The sequence below is a fragment of the Oncorhynchus gorbuscha genome, linkage group LG18, assembly GCF_021184085.1.
Source record: "Oncorhynchus gorbuscha isolate QuinsamMale2020 ecotype Even-year linkage group LG18, OgorEven_v1.0, whole genome shotgun sequence".
Lineage (NCBI taxonomy): Eukaryota > Metazoa > Chordata > Actinopteri > Salmoniformes > Salmonidae > Oncorhynchus > Oncorhynchus gorbuscha.
The window spans coordinates 64,934,753-64,956,748 of record NC_060190.1 but is presented as its reverse complement, the minus strand read 5'-3'; the positions used below and the strand labels follow the sequence as shown (position 1 = coordinate 64,956,748).

General features: G+C 43.3%; 1 protein-coding gene across 2 annotated transcripts; it reads right to left on the bottom strand.

Moving 5' to 3' along the window:
• Positions 1–8,868: 8,868 nt before the first annotated feature.
• Positions 8,869–17,686, bottom strand: LOC124003325 (alpha-1,3-galactosyltransferase 2-like). 2 transcript variants are annotated; one of them, XM_046311478.1, is made up of 6 exons: positions 16,957–17,683; positions 16,570–16,638; positions 16,043–16,132; positions 14,230–14,325; positions 10,183–10,320; positions 8,869–10,043 (listed from the first exon to the last, which is right to left on the bottom strand). In XM_046311478.1, exons 2-6 carry the CDS (start codon positions 16,572–16,574, stop codon positions 9,356–9,358), a joined length of 1,017 nt encoding a protein of 338 aa, XP_046167434.1. In that variant the 5' UTR covers positions 16,575–16,638; positions 16,957–17,683; the 3' UTR covers positions 8,869–9,355. The 2 variants fall into 2 exon arrangements, with proteins under 2 accessions (XP_046167434.1, XP_046167436.1); XM_046311480.1 differs by lacking the exon at positions 16,043–16,132 and having other exon boundaries at positions 16,957–17,686.
• Positions 17,687–21,996: the final 4,310 nt, after the last annotated feature.

Here is a 21,996-nt window from a genome sequence, read left to right as displayed (position 1 = left end):
CCACTCGGGTTTTCGATCAGCAGACCGAGCTTACCTCAATTACGAGATGGCTAAAGGTTGCAGACCATGTTTTCTCCATTAGGAGGGACAAAGGTTGTGGACCATTGCTGAATCTTTTAACCATACCACGTGGTTAGACTCTTTGACTATTGATACCGATAGAATGGGAACAAGTCTGATATTAATTACTAGTCTGCAGCTAGGAATTCGGTATCATTGAACGCGAAGAACGACAACCGCTGAAACATCCATTCTATAACGAATGTCACTCTGAACTATCCCCTCTAACCACAACCGAGAGAGGAGGGAGAGAGATGGACAATTCAACAAAAGAAACAGACTTTTCACCAGCGATCAAGATGACACGCTGAGCGTAAATATATATATTGATTGCAATTGTTCCCGAATGAGTGATCGTTCATGTGTAAAGGATTAGTATTTCAATTGTTATAATTATTAACTCTGTAGTGACTTCTTAGTCGACCCCCACTTCCCCTTTGTCTAACAAGCCGCAATGCCGGTTTAGCCCACTAGGGCACATTTTCCGATCATTACATTTACCTTGTTTGTTTATGCATTTCTGTGAATTACTTAGTTAGTAATAAATAAATAATTTAAGACAATTGATGACTCATAGTGAAGACTGGGTTCGTGCAGATAACCAAAAATGTACGACTTTTGGAATGAGACTAACGTGAGGAAAAGTAAATAATTCATTCATTTGAAGACTAATTGATCAGATAAAATATCTGAAAAGTTATTTTAGGAAATGATGACTTTGTAATCTGAATATTTTTCCTTGGTGCCCAGACTTCCTAGTTAATTAGTTACGTGATTAATCAGTTGATTGCGCAGTAACTAATTACAGAGAATCTTTGACCAAAACTATCAGTCTTCAGTTAATGATAGTAAAGACACGACACCCCCCTTATCTCAGCTCGCTGGTCACCATAGCAGCACCCACCTGTAGCATGCGCTCCAGCAGGTATATCTCTCTTGTCACCCCCAAAACCAATTCTTCCTTTGGCTGCCACTCCTTCCAGTTCTCTGCTGCCAATGACTGGAACGAACTACAAAAATCTCTGAAACTGGAAACACTTATCTCCCTCACTAGCGTTAAGCACCCGCTGTCAGAGCAGCTCACAGATTACTGCACATAGCCCATCTATAATTTAATCCAAACAACTACATCTTTCCCTACTGTATTTATTTATGTAGGTCCTTTGCACCGCATTATTTCTATCTCTACCTTGCACATTCTTCCACTGCAAATCTACCATTCCAGTGTTTTACTTGCTATATTGTATTTACTTCGCCACCATGGCCTTTGTTTTGCCTTTACCTCCCTTATCTCACCTCATTTGCTCACATTGTATATAGACGTTTTTTTACTGTATGTTTGTTTTACTCCATGTGTAACTCTGTGTTGTTGTATGTGTCGAACTGCTTTGCTTTATCTTGGCCAGGTCGTAATTGTAAACGAGAACTTGTTCTCAACTTGCCTACCTGGTTAAATAAAGGTGAAATAAAATACAAATAAATACAAATATGATCGAGGCAATTTCCTTGGATTTGTCCAGATTTGACTCAGCATGTGAAACAGTTTCATTAACATTACATTTAAGTCATTTAGCAGACGCTCTTATCCAGAGCGACTTACAAATTGGTGCATTCACCTTATGACATCCAGTAGAACAGTCACTTTACAATAGTGCATCTAAATCTTAAAGGGGGGGGTGAGCAGGATTACTTATCCTATCCTAGGTATTCCTTAAAGAGGTGGGGTTTCAGGTGTCTCCGGAAGGTGGTGATTGACTCCGCTGTCCTGGCGTCGTGAGGGAGTTTGTTCCACCATTGGGGGGCCAGAGCAGCGAACAGTTTTGACTGGGCTGAGCGGGAACTGTACTTCCTCGGTGGTAGGGAGGCGAGCAGGCCAGAGGTGGATGAACGCAGTGCCCTTGTTTGGGTGTAGGGCCTGATCAGAGCCTGGAGGTACTGAGGTGCCGTTCCCCTCACAGCTCCGTAGGCAAGCACCATGGTCTTGTAGCGGATGCGAGCTTCAACTGGAAGCCAGTGGAGAGAGCGGAGGAGCGGGGTGACGTGAGAGAACTTGGGAAGGTTGAACACCAGACGGGCTGCGCCGTTCTGGATGAGTTGTAGGGGTTTAATGGCACAGGCAGGGAGCCCAGCCAACAGCGAGTTGCAGTAATCCAGACGGGAGATGACAAGTGCCTGGATTAGGACCTGCGCCGCTTCCTGTGTGAGGCAGGGTCGTACTCTGCGGATGTTGTACAGCATGAACCTACAGGAACGGGCCACCGCCTTGATGTTAGTTGAGAACGACAGGGTGTTGTCCAGGATCACGCCAAGGTTCTTAGCGCTCTGGGAGGAGGACACAATGGAGTTGTCAACCGTGATGGCGAGATCATGGAACGGGCAGTCCTTCCCCGGGAGGAAGAGCAGCTCCGTCTTGCCGAGGTTCAGCTTGAGGTGGTGATCCGTCATCCACACTGATATGTCTGCCAGACATGCAGAGATGCGATTCGCCACCTGGTCATCAGAAGGGGGAAAGGAGAAGATTAATTGTGTGTCGTCTGCATAGCAATGATAGGAGAGACCATGTGAGGTTATGACAGAGCCAAGTGACTTGGTGTATAGCGAGAATAGGAGAGGGCCTAGAACAGAGCCCTGGGGGACACCAGTGGTGAGAGCGCGTGGTGAGGAGACAGATTCTCGCCACGCCACCTGGTAGGAGCGACCTGTCAGGTAGGACGCAATCCAAGCGTGGGCCGCGCCGGAGATGCCCAACTCGGAGAGGGTGGAGAGGAGGATCTGATGGTTCACAGTATCGAAGGCAGCCGATAGATCTAGAAGGATGAGAGCAGAGGAGAGAGAGTTAGCTTTAGCAGTGCGGAGCGCCTCCGTGATACAGAGGAGAGCATTCTCAGTTGAATGACTAGTCTTGAAACCTGACTGATTTGGATCAAGAAGGTCATTCAGAGAGAGATAGCGGGAGAGCTGGCCAAGGACGGCACGTTCAAGAGTTTTGGAGAGAAAAGAAAGAAGGGATACTGGTCTGTAGTTGTTGACATCGGAGGGATCGAGTGTAGGTTTTTTCAGAAGGGGTGCAACTCTCGCTCTCTTGAAGACGGAAGGGACGTAGCCAGCGGTCAGGGATGAGTTGATGAGCGAGGTGAGGTAAGGGAGAAGGTCTCCGGAAATGGTCTGGAGAAGAGAGGAGGGGATAGGGTCAAGCGGGCAGGTTGTTGGGCGGCCGGCCGTCACAAGACGCGAGATTTCATCTGGAGAGAGAGGGGAGAAAGAGGTCAGAGCACAGGGTAGGGCAGTGTGAGCAGAACCAGCGGTGTCGTTTGACTTAGCAAACGAGGATCGGATGTCGTCGACCTTCTTTTCAAAATGGTTGACGAAGTCATCTGCAGAGAGGGAGGAGGGGGGAGGAGGATTCAGGAGGGAGGAGAAGGTGGCAAAGAGCTTCCTAGGGTTAGAGGCAGATGCTTGGAATTTAGAGTGGTAGAAAGTGGCTTTAGCAGCAGAGACAGAGGAGGAAAATGTAGAGAGGAGGGAGTGAAAGGATGCCAGGTCCGCAGGGAGGCGAGTTTTCCTCCATTTCCGCTCGGCTGCCCGGAGCCCTGTTCTGTGAGCTCGCAATGAGTCGTCAAGCCACGGAGCGGGAGGGGAGGACCGAGCCGGCCTGGAGGATAGGGGACATAGAGAGTCAAAGGATGCAGAGAGGGAGGAGAGGAGGGTTGAGGAGGCAGAATCAGGAGATAGATGGGAGAAGGTTTGAGCAGAGGGAAGAGATGATAGGATGGAAGAGGAGAGAGTAGCGGGGGAGAGAGAGCGAAGGTTGGGACGGCGCGATACCATCCGAGTAGGGGCAGTGTGGGAGGTGTTGGATGAGAGCGAGAGGCAAAAGGATACAAGGTAGTGGTCGGAGACTTGGAGGGGAGTTGCAATGAGGTTAGTGGAAGAACAGCATCTAGTAAAGATGAGGTCGAGCGTATTGCCTGCCTTGTGAGTAGGGGGGGAAGGTGAGAGGGTGAGGTCAAAAGAGGAGAGGAGTGGAAAGAAGGAGGCAGAGAGGAATGAGTCAAAGGTAGACGTGGGGAGGTTAAAGTCGCCCAGCACTGTGAGAGGTGAGCCGTCCTCAGGAAAGGAGCTTATCAAGGCATCAAGCTCATTGATGAACTCTCCGAGGGAACCTGGAGGGCGATAAATGATAAGGATGTTAAGCTTGAAAGGGCTGGTAACTGTGACAGCATGGAATTCAAAGGAGGCGATAGACAGATGGGTAAGGGGAGAAAGAGAGAATGACCACTTGGGAGAGATGAGGATCCCGGTGCCACCACCCCGCTGACCAGAAGCTCTCGGGGTGTGCGAGAACACGTGGGCGGACGAAGAGAGAGCAGTAGGAGTAGCAGTGTTGTGTGTGGTGATCCATGTTTCAGTCAGTGCCAAGAAGTCGAGGGACTGGAGGGAGGCATAGGCTGAGATGAACTCTGCCTTGTTGGCCGCAGATCGGCAGTTCCAGAGGCTACCGGAGACCTGGAACTCCACGTGGGTCGTGCGCGCTGGGACCACCAGATTAGGGTGGCCACGGCCACGCGGTGTGGAGCGTTTGTATGGTCTGTGCAGAGAGGAGAGAACAGGGATAGACAGACACATAGTTGACAGGCTACGGAAGAGGCTACGCTAATGCAAAGGAGATTGGAATGACAAGTGGACTACACGTCTCGAATGTTCAGGAAGTTAAGCTTACGTAGCAAGAATCTTATTGACTAAAATGATTAAAATGATACAGTACTGCTGAAGTAGGCTAGCTGGCAGTGGCTGCGTTGTTGACACTACACTAATCAAGTCGTTCCGTTGAGTGTAATAGTTTCTGCAGTGCTGCTATTCGGGGGGCTAGCTGGCTAGCTAGCAGTGTTGTTTACGTTACGTTGCGTTAAAAGAACGACAATAGCTGGCTAGCTAACCTAGAAAAATCGCTCTAGACTACACAATTATCTTTGATACAAAGACGGCTAATTAGCTAGCTATGTAGCTAGCTACGATCAAACAAATCAAACCGTTGTACTGTAATGAAATTAAATGAAAATGTGATACTACCTGTGAATGCGACCGGGTTGTTGAGGCTATTCGGTAGATGTTGGCTAGCTGTTGGCTAGCTAGCAGAGTCTCCTACGTTAAGGACGACAAATAGGCTAGCTAACCTCGGTAAATTAAGATAATCACTCTAAGACTACACACTCTAAACTACACAATTATCTTGGATACGAAGACAGCAAAGACAGCTATGTAGCTAGCTAACACTACACTAATCAAGTCGTTCAGTTGAGTGTAATAGTTACTACAGTGCTGCTAATCGGTGGGCGTTTGCTAGCTGGCTAGCTGCTGGGCAAATAGCAGTGTAGACTACGTTAGGACGACGAAATACGATAATTATGCAATTATCTTTGATACAAAGACGGCTATGTAGCTAGCTAAGAAGAAATTGCTAAGATTAGACAAATCAAACCGTTGTACTATAATGAAATGTAATGAAAAAGTTATACTACCTGCAGAGCGAAGTGCCGATGCGACCGCTCGCTCCAACCCGTTTCGATGTGCTACGTGCATGCAATTTAACATTGCCAAAGGAGCACCTCTGAAACCAGGTCATTTCCCTACGTCAAGAGGACCATTTGTCCATCTTACCATGGATTTTATAGATCTTGCAGAAAGAAAAGAAAAGGTACTGTTTAGTCCTTATTGACAGGTTCACCAGGTGGGTGGAGGCATTTCCCAACACACACTGTGATGCTAAGACAGTAGCAAAGCTACTAGTGAGGGAGAGCATTCCTAGATTTGGTGTTCCTGAGGTTATCTGCAGACAATGGTACCCACTTCACTGGTGATATAGTGAAGCAAGTAGCCATAATGATGGGAGTGGACCAGAAGTTTGTGAACATCTACCACCCTGAGAGTAATGGGGTTAGAGAGAGCTAACCAATCCATTAAACAAGGGTTCGCTAAGGCATGCCACTCCACCAAGAAATCTTGGGTGAATTGTTTACCACCGGTGTTAATGAAAATGTGCAGTAGTGGTAATAAAGGCACAAGTTGTACACCACATGAAATGTTGACAGGAAGACCCATGATTGTTCCCGCACACAGACCCATGACTGACAGACAAATAGACCTCATTCTAGCTGAAGTAGAACACGGAGTACATGAAAGAGCTAACTACTATTGTCAGATCTCTCCACTCTCACACTAGGAAAGCTCAGGAGGAGGTACCAGCCTGTGGAGGTTGGAGACTGGGTCAAAATCCAGGTCCACAAGAGAAAATGGAACCAGTCAAGATGGTTGGGGCCATGCAAGGTAACCATGGCAACACCAACGGCGGTCAGAGTTCAGGAAAGGTCCGGCTGGCAATACCTGTCCCACTGCCAGAAGGTGTTCAGCCCACAGGAGATGGAGCCAGACACAGCCTGAAACAAGAGGCAGAAGCAGATGTGAGTCGAAACCAAAGACTTGAAAAAGATGAAGGACCAAAGCCCTGAAGAACCAACTGTTATACATGATCAGCATGGTTGTTGTAAATAAACAAACTCTTAGGGGTATAAGAGAGGAAAGACGACAGCACGTGGTCGTTGGTGGTTGACTGTGTTGGCTCCATCCACACTACTTGTTTGTGTGGGTGAAGCCAGCCCTGTCAACACGTGGGTAAAGTTTTATTCAACACTTAGGTAGAATAGTGTCCCCAAACGGGACTGCGCTGTTAATTTTGTCTAAACCCAAATCCATGGGAGAGTGGTTTGGTTCAATGAGTAGACCAATGGCAGAGACAGATCAGGCCTGTGGAATGTTGTATTTTATGAGGAGGGCAAAAGACAAGCAGAGCCAGTGTAACTGTACCATAGGACTCTTTTATGGAAATGAGATAATTGATCAGGGTTATAAGAACGTATCGAAAGGGACTGGGAGATACAAGATCTGGGCAGGGTGTTTGACAAATGGGAATCCAGAAGCTGTGGATGGAATAGGGACTGTAACGTGTGGGGTTTGACGATAATCGGAAGATAGTTAGGAAAAGGCTTATGTGTACTCACCCAATGGTGAGTAGACATGGTTAGAGTGAAAACCTGGGGACCACTGTGGCAGAACCAATTTTAGAGAAACTGAAGGAAGAACGTGTTCCGCCATCATGTATCTGTAACAATGGCTCTTTGGCTGTGGGTGTAACAGTGCATTGTAGATCTTATGCAGGCTACCTCACTGAAGAAGAAGAGCGCAGGACACATTTTAGCACACCCTATGGGTGGCATTTAGTGGATGTCTCATATTTAATTACTAGAGTGACCTATCTTGCTCTAAACTATGGTATGGGATCACCCTGGGGGTTTATGTGGATTTGCGGCAGTAGATGTTATCTGGTAATTCCAAATAAATGGTGCGGGCGTTGCTTCAAATCATATCAAATGTATTTATATAGCCCTTCGTACATCAGCTGATATCTCAAAGTGCTGTACACAAACCCAGCCTAAAACCCCAAAACAGCTAGCAATGCAGGTGTTGAAGCACGGTGGCTAGGAAAAACTCCCTAGCAAAACCTAGGAAGAAACCTAGAGAGGAACCAGGCTATGATGGGTGGCCAGTTCTCTTCTGGCTGTGACAGGTGGAGATTATAACAGAACATGGCCAAGATGTTCAAATGTTCAAAAATGACCAGTATGGCCAAATAATAATAATCACAGTAGTTGTCGAGGGTGCAGCAAGTCAGCACCTCAGGAGTAAATGTCAGTTGGCTTTTCATAGCCGATCATTAGGAGCATCTCTACCACTCCTGCTCTCTGAAGAGTTGAAAACACCAGGTCTGGGACAGATAGCACGTCCGGTGAACAGGTCAGGATTCCATAGCCGCAGGCAGAACAGTTGAAACTGGAGCAGCAGCACAGCCAGGTGGACTGGGGACAGCAAGGAGCCATCATGCCAGGCAGTCCTGAGGCATGGTCCTAGGGCTCAGGTCCTCCGAGAGAGAGAAAGAAAGAGAGAATTAGAGAGAGCATACTTAAATTCACACAGGACACCGGATAAGACAGGAGAAGTACTCCAGATATAACAAACTGACCCTAGCCCCCGACACAAACTACTGCAGCATAAATACTGGAGGCTGAGACAGGAGGGGTCAGGAGACACTGTGGCCCCATCCAATGATACCCCCAGACAGGGCCAAACAGGAAGGATATAACCCCACCCACTTTGCCAAAGCGCAGCCCCACACCAGTAGAGGGATATCTTCAACGACCAACTTACCATCCTGAGACAAGGCAGAGTATAGCCCACACATATCTCTGCCACGGCACAACCCAAGGGGGGGGCGCCAAACCACTCAAGTGACGTACCCCTCCTAGGGACGGCATGAAAGAGCACCAGTAAGCCAGTGACTCAGCCCCTGTAATAGGGTTAGAGGCAGAGAATCCCAGTGGAGAGAGGGGAACCGGTCAGGCTTCCTCTGTGAAACTCTGAAATCTTATCAAACCAGCAATGTCTTGTTAAAAGAGCAGAATAGTATGGTAGTATGGTGGCATTGGAGACATGCAATATCCCCAAACTGACATGTTAACATTTTTAAACAGTTTGGCCTAGATTCAATCTGTAGCACCAAAGATCCAGACTATAGCGCAATTGAAATTGAAATGCAATGTTCCCGAGTTAACGGATAATTTTTTCACAGTAAATGCTGCATATGACGGCCAAATCTAATTACCTTTAAATAATGAAAATAACGCTAAGGTGGATCTTCCGCGGTACGGCTCGGTTCTGGTCCTTAGAGTATGGTTGCCATGGGTGGATCAAGTTCTTTATTCAGGAGTTTTTATTTATACATAAAACAATTCCCAATACAACTTTATAAAATACATTTTACTTCAGAATACAAAAATACAAACCATACAACAAAAATATGTTGAATCATTTCTAAAGCTATCACATTAGGTCCTGACTACATGTCACTGCACTTCTCTGGTGTGGCTCAGTTAGTTGAGTATTGCGCTTGCAGCGCCAGGGTAGTAGGTTAGATTCCTAATAGGTAACCACAAGATTTCAAGGGAAAATTCCTGCCAATGACACATGAGAACCAGGAAATTAACTACTTGATAATTCTGGGTTCAACATGCAAGCCAAAGACTCCACAGTGCAATAGGCAGATGGCCCGTTATATTTACAAACTTTATTGACTTGCACAAGGTGGGTCATACTGGGCTGTAGACTATCGCAGCGCTGCACTGTGAACTGTTTGAAGCTTCAGGGGCTTTTGCTCATTAGATTTTTGCATACAGGTTCTGATTGCTCACTCTGTAATCCGGAGTGTGTCATATTTTTTCTTTGCCCAGAGCAGGCGGGTCACATGCATGTCACCACGGTAACCAATGTCACTGCTCCAGCAGTACTCAGGAGACAGCACTCTACTTGGCTTATGGAGCCACAGGTACTTGTTGAGGTGACTCTCATCATGCCACAGAGCCTCCACCTGGTTCTCCTTGTCCTCCATGATGGTCTGGTAACAGGTCTCTGTCATATTTTTCACATTCTGCCACGAGCCTCCAAACACGGCAGCATGATAGTAGAAGTCCCCAGTCTCCATGTAGGCCCTGGACCTGGGGTTGCGGTCGTAGGTGTACAGGCTCTGTGGTCGGTGGTAGTAGTAGGCGTGGAGCAGAGCAACAGAGTCTCCCAGAGCCTCTGAGCCGAACCGACCCACAAACACCTGGTCCACGTCAAAGCAGAAGATGTAGCGGCTGTATCGACGAATCTGTGACTCAATGGCGTCTGCAATGGCCCTCATACGCATCATGGAGATGTCCTGCCAGCGAGAGTGTCTCTGCACCCTCACAACTTTCAGGCTCCGCCCAGGACCAAGATGGATGTCTGGTACCCTCTCGGGAACGTCCGTGAACACATAGTATGTCACAGGTAAAGCCACCATAAAGTGACGCTCAGCAGAGAGAAGGAATGCCTCCAGGTAGGCATCTAGATACCTTGGGATGGGAAGGAGTAAAACCTCACGTTTAAGAATAGCATCTCCAAATATGCTGCTTACAGTAAGTGACAGAAGTGTTTCATAAGAATGAATAAGTTGCTAGAAAAAAAAAATTGGTCACAAAGATGAAAACCTACCTGCCCACAGCGAATACAGTGAGAGACACAGAGGAGTGGTTCCTCCTGTGCTCCTGGTCGTAATGATCTGGGTCAAACATTCCATCCCAGATCACAGGGGCTCCCCAGTCAGTGCAGGTCTGAACATCCCCTCTGGACCTGGTAGGAACAGAGAGCCCAGCTAGCACATATTGTTTCTTAGAGCTTGGTGAGAGCATGGTTGACCTATGGTTATTTTGCATACATTGGAAATGTTCTCAAATAGTTCAGAGAATGTTAAGAAACAAGGTTATTCTGTGAGAATTTCAATACTTCAGCGTAACGTTTCCTACAGTTTTACGTATTGTTCTATTTAAAGTCATGTTCTCATATTGTTCTGAGAACGTTCAGAAACAACGTTCTTCTGTGGGCATTTTAGTATTCAGCATAATGTTTTCTGAAGGTTTCCTCAGGGTTCTATTTAAAGCCATGTTCTCAGAACATTGAGAACTTTCCATAAAAACAGCAAAACATTAGTAAAGTTCAAAGTGTGTTCTAAGAATGTTAAAAATATACATCCCGTTCTGTGTCAACAGAACTCTATGCTCGATCTTGTTAAATGTGTTAAGGTGTCTTGGCAACGCCCACTAATTGGTAACACCGGATCTTAATGAGTGCTTGTTTCCGTTGAAATGGGGTATGTTTGAATAGACTAAAATTAACAGCTTTGTACGAGTTTAAAAAAAAAACATGCCACATACCATCTCCTTCCAGGTGGCAGTGGACTAATTCCATGGAACAGAAGATCATAGGTTTGAATCTCACTGACGCCATGCCACAAAAATCATGTTTGCCCAATTAATGTCTCAGTAAAAACGTGTGTGTGTGTGTGTGTGTGTGTGTATGTATGTATGTATATATATATACACACACGTGTGTGTTTAAAGGAAGATTTTCACAAACCTCCAAATAACATTCAAATTGCATTAAAAACATTTAGAGAATGTTCTCAGCATGTTATTTAGTTACCTTCAAATAACCTATAATTTCAGTTCACAGAATGTTAATAAAACCTCCCAGGTAAACTTTCAGGGAACCACAGTAAAATGGTCAGAACCTCTCTGCAACCTAAATATGCAGACGACACAACAGTAGTGGGTTTGATTATCAACAATGACGAGACGGCCTACAGGGAGTAGGTGAGGGCCCTCGGAGTGTGGTGTCAGGAAAAACAACCTCTCACTCAACGTCAACAAAATAAAGGAGATGATCGTGGACTTCAGGAAACAGCAGAGGGAGCACCCCCCTCCCATCCACGGGACAGTGGTGGAGAAGTTGGAAATTTAAGTTCCTCGGCGTACACATCACGGACAAACTGAAAATGGCTGAAGAAATTGAGGCTGAAGAAATTTGTCGTGTCACACAAAACCCTGACAAACGTTTACAGATGCACAATCGAGAGCATCCTGTCGGGCTGTATCACAGCCTAGTACGGCAACTGCACCGCCCTCAACCCCAAGACTCTAAAGAGGGTGATGCAGTCTGTATAACGTACCACCAGGGGCAAACTACCTGCCCTCCATGACACCTACAGCACCCGATGTCACAGGAAGGCCAAAAAGATCATCAAGGACATGAACCACCCGAGCCATTGCCTGTTCACACCACTATCATCCAGAAGACAAGGTCAGTACAGGTGCATCAAATCTGGGACATAGTGACTGAAAAACAGCTTCTATCGCAGAGGCCATCAGACTGCTGAACAGCCATCACTAACATTGAGTGGCTGCTGCCAACATACTGACTCATCTCTAGCCACTTTAATAATGAAAGAATTGATGTAATAAATGTATCAATAGCCACTTTAAACAATGCCACTTTATATAATGTTTACATACCCTACATTACTCATCTCATATGTATATTCTGTACTCCATACCATCTACTGCATCTTGCCTATGCCGTTTGGCCATCGCTCATTAATATATTTTTAATGTACATGTTCTTATTCATTCCTTTACACTTGTGTGTATAAGGTAGTTGTGATATTGTTAGGTTAGATATTACTGGTCGGAACTAGAAGCACAAGCATTTCGCTACACTCGCATTAACATCTGCTAACCATGTGTACGTGACAAATAACATTTGATTTGATGTAAACTTCCGACTTCAACTGTATATACTGTATTCTATTCTACTATATTTAATCAATGACATTCCGAAAATAGCCTATCCTAATATTTATATATTCCTTAAATCCATTAGTTTACTTTTAGGTTGTGTATATTTTGTGTATTGTTGTGAATTTTTTATATATTACTGCACTGTTGAATCCAGAAACACAAGCATTTCGCTACACCCGCAATAACATCTGCTAAACATGTGACAAATATCATTTGATTTGATAGTTTTCATGGGAGGTTTTATTAATACTCTGAGAATGGAAATTATGCTATTTGGAAGTTTGTCCTTAACTTTCACTGAGGGCCTCCTGAGTGGCGCAGCGGTCTAAGGCACTACATCGCAGTGCTTGAGGCGTCACTACAAATCCGGGTTTGATCACAGGCTGTGTCTCAACCAGACGTGATCGGGAGTACCATAGAGTGACGCACAATTGGCCCAGCGTTGTCAGGGATAGGGGAGGGTTTGGACGGGGGGGCATTTTTTGACTCATCGCGCTCTAGCGATTCTATTTACTAGATGAGGATTCTAGAATATTGAAATGAAAATGTGTTAGCCAATTGGATGGGAACCTAGCTACTGCTAGCTAATTTTTGGTTCCTTTTTTTGAACTCCAAGCACAGATAAGACACATGGGCTGGATTTAGACATATTTTTTAAAAACCATTTGGTCTTTTGACCAATCACATCAGATCTTTTTCAGAGCTGATCTGATTGGTGAAAATACCAATTAGTAACAAACAAAAAAAATAGTTGGGCTTCTTGTGTAAACGCAGCCAGAGAAATGTATTTATTTAGACATTAACCATGCATGTATTTTTTTGTGACACAGCATCAGTGAGATTTGAACCTATAATCTTCCATTCTCGATCCATGGAATTAGTCCACTGCACCACCAAGATGAACATACCAATTCAAATAGTATGCATATAAAGCTGTTCATTTAAGTCCATTAAAACAGGTACCATTTAAAAGAAACCAAGAACCCATTAACATCAGGTGGGGCCAATTAGTTGGAGCGGCCAACACACACACACACACACTTAATTAACAACGATAGCGCAGGGGTATTCAACTCTTACACTATGAGGTCTGGGGCTTGCTGACACCTGGTGTCCCAGGTCTAAATCAGTCCCTGGTTGGAGGGGATTAATGAAAAAAAGGAACTGGCTTTGAGGTCCAGAGTTGAGTTTGAGGGAGATAGAGGATAGAGTGTGTTTTTGTGATGCTGAGAACAGAATGTATAAGTTTCAAATAAAATTCTTAGAACATTCTCTGACAGTTAATATAGTTTATGGGATCTTTTCTTAATGTTCTCGGAAAAATTTGGTAACATGACTTTAAATGGAAACCTATAGGAAAATGTATGCTGAAGTCCTGTAATTCCTACAGAAGAATGTTGTTAATGATAATTTTCTGAAGAATTTGAGAAAATTCCCAATGTCAAACCAGTTGGAGATAAGGTGGCTGCAAAGAGGTAGGCAGCGCCATTGAGGCAACCTCCATTTTGATTTAGTCAATTTTCTTAACGATTGGTTGATTCCCCCTGATGCCCCGGTTGGACAGGACTCCAACAAGGTCACCAAGAGGGATCAGCCAATGAAGTTGGAAGTCCTGCCCAGTTGACGACATTAAAATGGTGAAAGCCCTCAATGTCAATGCCCAGTCTAATATGGCATTTTGGTCACTAGAGACATCTATCAAGCTCTATGGAACCTCGTAGAAGGGAGTATTTGTGGTGAGGAACTGAGGTGAGCTTAGCCCCATACTTTCACCAATAAAAAAAGCCATGAAAACGATCTTTAGATTTCATTTTCAGACTCCAACACAATATAAATAACAGTAATGAACACAATAAAAGGAATGGCATGCTCTGAACATGATTGATATAAAAACAAAATGTCCTACCAAAGGTCCAGGGAAGCATCTATACTATTCCCCAGCTTCAGCTTCTCTCCAGGGGCGAGATGACATCGGTTCATGGGGATTAAGCCCTCCAAGTACCTACAACACAACAACATGCTGGGTCAAAACTTAAACAACTGTTTCTGTTTCTATGTTAAAAAGTATGGATAGTGTCAAGTGACTGAATTCATATACACTACTCAAAAATAAGAGGGAACACTAAAATAACACATCCTAGATCTGAATGAATGAAATATTATTATTAAATACTTTTTTCTTTACATAGTTGAATGTGCTGACAACAAAATCACACAAAAATTATCAATGGAAATCAAATTTATCAACACATGGAGGTCTGGATTTGGAGTCCAGACCTCCAAAATTAAAGTGGAAACCACACTACAGGCTGATCCAACTTTAATGTAATGTCCTTAAAACAAGTCAAAATGAGGCTCAGTAGTGTGTGTGGCCTCCACGTGCCTGTATGACCTCCCTACAACGCCTGGGCATGCTCCTGATGAGGTGGTGGATGGTCTCCTGAGGGATCTCCTCCCAGACCTGGACTAAAGCATCCGCCAACTCCTGGACAGTCTGTGGTGCAACGTGGTGTTGGTGGATGGAGCGAGACATGATGTCCCAGATGTGCTCAATTGGATTCAGGTCTGGGGAACGGGCGGGCCAGTCCATAGCATCAATGCCTTCCTCTTGCAGGAACTGCTGATACACTCCAGCCACATGAGGTCTAATGCAAGACAATGCTAGGAGGAACCGAGGGCCAACCGCACCAGCATATGGTCTCACAAGGGGTCTGATAATCTCATCTCGGTACCTAATGGCAGTCAGGCTACCTCTGGCGAGCACATGGAGGGCTGTGCGGCCCCCCAAAGAAATGCCACACCACACCATGACTGACCCACCTCCAAACTGGTCATGCTGGAGGATGTTGCAGACAGCAGAACGTTCTCCACGGCGTCTCCAGACTGTCATGTCTGTCACATGTGCTCAGTGTGAACCTGCCTTCATCTGTGAAGAGCACAGTGCGCCAGTGGCGAATTAGCAAATCTTGGTGTTCTCTGGCAAATGCCAAACATCCTGAACGGTGTTGGGCTGTAAGCACAACCCCCACCTGTGGACGTAGGGCCCTCATACCACCCTCATGGAGACTGCTCAAATGGTCAGAAACAGACACATGCACATTTGTGCTGGAGGTCATTTTGCAGGGGTCTGGCAGTGCTCCTCCTGCTCCTCCTTGCACAAAGGCGGAGGTAGCGGTCCTGCTGCTGGGTTGTTGCCCTCCTACGGCCTCCTCCATGGCCTGTCTCCTGGTAGCACCTCCATGCTCTGGACAGTACGCTGACCGACACAGCAAACCTTCTTGCCACAGCTAGCATTGATGTGCCATCCTGGATGAGCTGCACTACCTGAGCCACTCCTTTATTGGGGTTGTCTTGCTAAATGCCTATAATTTCCACCTGTTGTCTATTCCATTTGCACAACAGCATGTGACATTTATTGTCAATCAGTGTTGCTTCCTAAGTGGACAGTTTGATTTCACAGAAGTGTGATTGACTTATAGTTACATTGTGTTGTTTAAGTGTTCCCTTTATTTTTTGAGCAGTGTAGAACAGCCCTACGGTCTTTCTTCCTAAACATATGCTGCACAACAAGAAGCAAACAATTGGCGTATGGGAACAGCAGAGGAAAGGAAAGTACTTAGTCAGTTGCACAACTGAATGATTCAACTGAAATGTGTCTCACATTTAACCCACCCCTCTGAAACATTAAATCATGGTGCTTTCATTAAGAAAATACACACCTTATTGATGTAGGTGTGAAGTAGGCTATGAAGAGTAGCACAGAGGCACATCCTGCACATGTTAATACACGCTTTGCCTTGTACAATACTCTGACGGAAAATAGACAAAAACAATTCGTCAAAAGGTGCGATAGGAGGTCAATGCAAACACTAAGGCCTATAGTTCCACTTTCACCTGATAACACATCAAAGACCAGGACATTTTTTCTTCCTCTATTCTGACAATGAAATCATTGACTCCAACATTGTGAACATTTAATTTATTGTCATCAATGTTATTAGTTAATGGATGAGAGGGACTTTATTTAAATATATATATATATATATAAAATAAACATCATGAAACATATGTTAACATTTAGGCCTAATATATGAGTTTGGATTAGCATGGTTCCAGTCAAGGTGTTTTTTTATGTGTTTTTTTAATACCCCAAAATGAAGTAAAAATATAAATAACTGGTCATTTCATTTATGTTAAAAATGAGTCTATTAACATTGATGACATTGCATCAGCACAGAAGCCATACCTCATTGCGTGCCTGGAACGTTTGTTCCAAAGTCTGTTTCAGATGGTGAAACTGAGTGAAATGAATATGCTGAGGAAATTAAAAATGTACATTGTTAAGGTGAATACCAAACGGATCTTATTCTGACAATGATGTACAGCTCATCATACAGATAATTATTCCATGAATTTAAGGTAATAAAATGTGCTTAATTGAATAGCCTAAATGTATCATACATCTGTGATTCTAAAGTAGCCTAAATACAGTAGGGTAATATTAAATCAAATGCAATGGACTGCAAACTCTCTGTAAGGCACTAATATCACGAACATATAAATTAGACAGAGTTTACACAAATTAAAAACAGCAACAATGTCATCAGGTGTAGATGGAAATGTTGTCGCCTACCTGCTTTGCTTGTTAGAACACCTAGCCGGTTGATGCGTCTATAAAACACTTAATCTCAAGAGAAGTAGTTTCCTGTATATTGCGAGGGGGTAATTATTTACACCCAAAACATGGACGGAGAGAATCAACCCAACACCAGCATCTGATCATGCGTCGGGTTGTCCTTTTACCTGTTAGCGTTTTTCGTCATTAATCTTGTTCTGTGGGCAGCTCTGCAGAGTGGTCACCATCCGACACAGCCACAAAGTTATAAAATCACATTTTAAACTTAACCACAATGCTAACCCTAATATGTAATTAAAAACCTAAAAGCAATTTTGTTTTCATGAACATTATAGCCAACTTTGACCTGGCCAATCAAAAGTGGATAGCGCCCAGTTCTGCCTCCAGGACAAGACTCGTGACAATAAACTTTGATTTGCGAGATAACCTTTCGAGGTTCTGACGCTATATATACAGAGCAGAAAAGAAAAATTAAACAACATGCAAAACCCGATTGTGAGATATAAAAATACCAAATCGCTGTGCTGAATATCGCCAGGTGTGTATCATAGACCAATTTCAAATTCTTATTGTCATCCAAATGTCAAATAATGGTTTTATACCAGTCCGTTTGGGTCATGAAAATTCATTTGGGTGACCACACCTTACTGCAGTTAATACTTTCCACAGGTAACTTCCACAGGTAACTGAAAAGTACGGTATCTCTAGCATCATATTCCTATTTGAAATATGTGTGTTTGCCAAGGAACAACAGTTGATAACAAGAGCCTCTACTTGGAGGGTACTATGGTGTTGAATGCTGAGCTTTAGTTAATGAACAGCATTGTTACATAGGTATTCCTTTTGTCCAGATGGGATAGGGCAGTGTGCAGTGTGATGGCGATTTATATATTATTATCTAAGGACCTATTGGCCAATAAAAATGATCCAAAACTATTGGAAAATGTTCATACTTTTTGCTCATTCTTACACAGTCCATTCTCTCTTAGTCTTGACTGTGTGTAATTCAGCCAATGTAACCTTGTATATGGTACCACCATTTTAAAAATGACTTATTTAACCTTTATTTAACTTGCGAAGTCATTGCAGGACAAATGAATTTATTGTTGTAATAATAGCCAGACCTATTTAATAATGTTACTATAGAAAAGGGGTTAATGGTTAATATAGTTTACAGTATATTATTCCATGCTATAAAATCAAAATGCATAAGAGAAGCATCAATATGGGACAAATACAATGTGATGATACAATTACAATATAGTTAAGGCTTAAATGCGTTTTAAAAATAACAATGTTAATCATTAATATTTAGACATGAGAACAAACGGATTACAAGATACAAGGAGGTATTTCTGTACATAAAGATCTCTGCACATATTTCACGTGGACACCCAAAACAGGAATTTACTCTTTTTTTTGTATACATTAAAGGGCATATAATATCCTGCAGGACATAGCTGCAAAATAAATGTACAAAATTATCACTCAGAAAATCTCAGTAGACTTGTTTTGAAATTGTTTCTGTAGTTAAACAGATACGATTGGCATTCCTGAAGCATTAGTTTGTTGATTTAATTTAATCTTAAAAGTTAAGCTAATTGATAGCATCCAAATTGTCTATTTTAATTTCAGTAAATATAGTACCCAACATCCAATTTGGACCAAAAGTCTTCCTACCATTGAGTAAGACATGAGGAATGAAAAAAATGTAAAGTTTCCCACAAACACCCCATGCCAATCCCACCCCAACAACCAGTATCAGTTCTTTATTTGACAAGTAGTATGAAGCTGTGACGATGTCATTTATTCTGTGAATGTCAGTGAAATGTTAGAGAAATTAGTGATGTAAGTCGCTTGCATTATTTACAATAAAGTAGTGTGAAAATAACAGGTTTTGACTACTAGAGGCTGCTGTTCCTGCTATACCGCCACACTCTTATCAATGTTGCTGGTCTCTTGTGTCTATTAAATAGATCACAACATTTCCTTAGCAAATTTGGGTAGAAAATCAATATATTTGGTTTGATAAATACATTGGTCATCCTCATAATTCAAGCCAGTCCTCTAGGAAAACAAATAAGTTTGTCCTTAATCTGTGTCCAAGAAACAGCTTTGTGTGTTGTTTATTACCTTAAAAAATATATGGATGAGTTACTGTTAGACCATTTCTGGTGAACAAATTATTAGGCTACAGCAGTTCTCATGGTGTCAATGTTATGGTCTTCAAAGTCCCAAACACAAACTGTGTAGTGTTTTGCAATTGGTGTTGGTTGTGTTGAGTTTAATGGTAAATGTCACAATACATACAGAGCGGTTTCCTGATAATGTTATTGAAAAACATAAGACTGCCATGCAATTCATTATATTATTATGGTTGTCTGAAAAGTCGTCATAAGAATTGCATAAAGATAGACCTCTCAATAGAGCAGACACTTGTTGGACTATTCAAGGAGAGTTTGGTTGAAGCATTAGGTTGCTAAGAGAAGGACAAACTGAATTGCTTTCATGGGGGAATTTATTTTCATAAAATATATATTGGTTAAGAACCCAAAGTTGCAAAGGAAATGTTGTGACCAATTTAATAAACACAAGAGACCAGCAAAATGGATGTGTGTGGCAGTATAGTAAGAACAGCGGCATCTATTGGTCCAAAGCATGGTACTTTCACAGTACTTTTGGGTAAATAATGCAACTTCAATTACACATCTCTGAGCAGGTAGAGAAAAAACATAACCAGATTCACAAGGTACACATTACATAGTATGGAGAAGCAATACTCCAAGCCACAGATTCATACTACTGTCAAACAAGGAAAAATTATACTGTTTACTGGTTGTTGGGGTGGGATTGACATGGGGTGTTGGGGATCTGTGGGTGGCTTTTTACAAAAAAATGGGGGGGATTCCTCATGTCTTACTCATTGGTAGGAAGACTGTTGGTCCAAATTGGATGTTGGGTACTATATTTATTGAATATTATCTGAATCCCACAAATTCCAGTTGGAATACAATCAATTAGCTACATTTCTCAGAGATGAAATGATATTTAAATATAATAATGTTTCAGGAATGATAATGTTTCAGGAATGATAATCCTATCTGTTATTAATTACAGAAACCGTTTCAGAACAATCTCAAATGGTTGGTGTCGAAATCCTCTCGTGCGATTTGAGGTGCAACAACACAGTAGATGGTGAGGAGGCAGCACATGTTGCTCTTGACAGAGTTTCACATTTGTAAACCTATGAAAGGCCAGGAGGTATCACATTTTGTAATGTGCCTTGCTATTTCTCTGCCATGTTCAACCAGATAGCACACTATATGCATCACTGGCAGACAGGGACAATATATTCTAATTCAAACCGTTAGGGATTACAACAAATGCAAACCTGTGCATTCTTGGATTTGGCCTTTTCATCTCTACTTCATAGGTAAAATAGAAGGAAATATGAGGATACCCCTTCCCTCATCAATGTAAGTAAACAAATCTATGTGGCACACAGGAAGAGCTCATGCATGTACTTTACCACAGCATTCCAAATGGTGAAGCGGTTCTTTCGGCAAGTCACATTGAAATGTTGCATATAATGGAATGTGTGATAGAAGATATTTTGTAAATTTCCATTTTTAAAATGAGTTTGTCTGCTTAATTTAAAATATTGTTAAAAGTCTCTCAGTTACTGGAATGGCTTGAACCAACATATGTTCAGAGCATTCGGAAAGTATTTAGAGCCCTTGATTTCCCCCCCATATTTTGTTACATTTCAGCCTTGTTCTATGATTGATGAAATTGTTTTTTTCCATCAATCTACACACAATACCACATATTGACAAAGTAAAACATTTAGAAATTTGTGCAAATGTACTAAAATAAAAACTGAAATATGACATTTACATAAGAACTCAAGTCTCTTTACCCAGTACTTTGTTGAAGCACCTTTGGCAGCGATTACAGCCTCATGTCTTCTTGTGTATGACGCTGCAAGCTTGGCAAACCTGTACTTAGGGAGTTTCTCCCATTCTTCTCTGCAGAGCCTCAAGCTCTGTCGGTTGGATGGGGAGTTTCTCCCATTCTTCTCTGCAGAGCCTCTCAAGCTCTGTCAGGTTGGATGGCGGCGTCACTGCACAGCTATTTTCAGGTCTCTCCAAAGATCAATCAGGTTCAAGTCTGGGCACTGAAGGACATTCAGAGACTTGTCCTGAAGCCAGTCCTGCGTTGTCTTGAATGTGTGCTTAGGGTTGTTGTCCTGTTGGAAGGTGAACCTTCGCCCCAGTCTGAGGTCCTGAGCACTCTGGAGCAGGTTTTCATCAAGGATCTCTCTGTACTTTGTTCCGTTCATCTTTCCCTTGATCCTGACTAGTCTCCCAATCGATGCCGCGGAAAAACATTCCCACAGCATGATGCTGCCACCACCATGCTTCACTGTAGGGATGTTGCCAGGTTTCCTCCAGACGTGACGCTTGGCATTCAGGCCAAATAATGAAACCAAGATTTAAGTAGAACAGAGAATCTTGTTTCTCATGGTCTGATTCTAACTCTTAGCGAGCTGTCATGTGCCTTTTACTGAGGAGTGGCTTCTGTCTGGCAACTCTACAATAAAGGCCTGATTGGTGGAGTGCTGCAGAGATGGTTGTCTTTCTAGAAGGTTCTCCCATCTCCACAGAGGAACTCTGGAGCTCTGTCGGTGACCATCAGGTTCTTGGTCACCTCCCTGTTCAAGGCCCTTGTCCTCCGATTGCTCAGTTTAGCCAGCAGCCAGCTCTAGGAAGAGTCTTGGTGGTTCCAAACTTCTTACATTTAAGAATGATGGAGACCACTGTGTTATTGGACCTTCAATGCTGCATAACCTTTTTTGGTAACCTTTCCCAGATCTGTGCCTCAACACAATCCTGTCTCTGAGCTCTACGGACAATTCCTTCGACCTCATGGCTTGGTTTTTGCTCTGACATTCACTGTCAACTGTGGGACCTTATATAGACAGGTGTCTGCCTTTCCAAATCATGTCCAATCAATTGAATTTACCACAGGTGTACT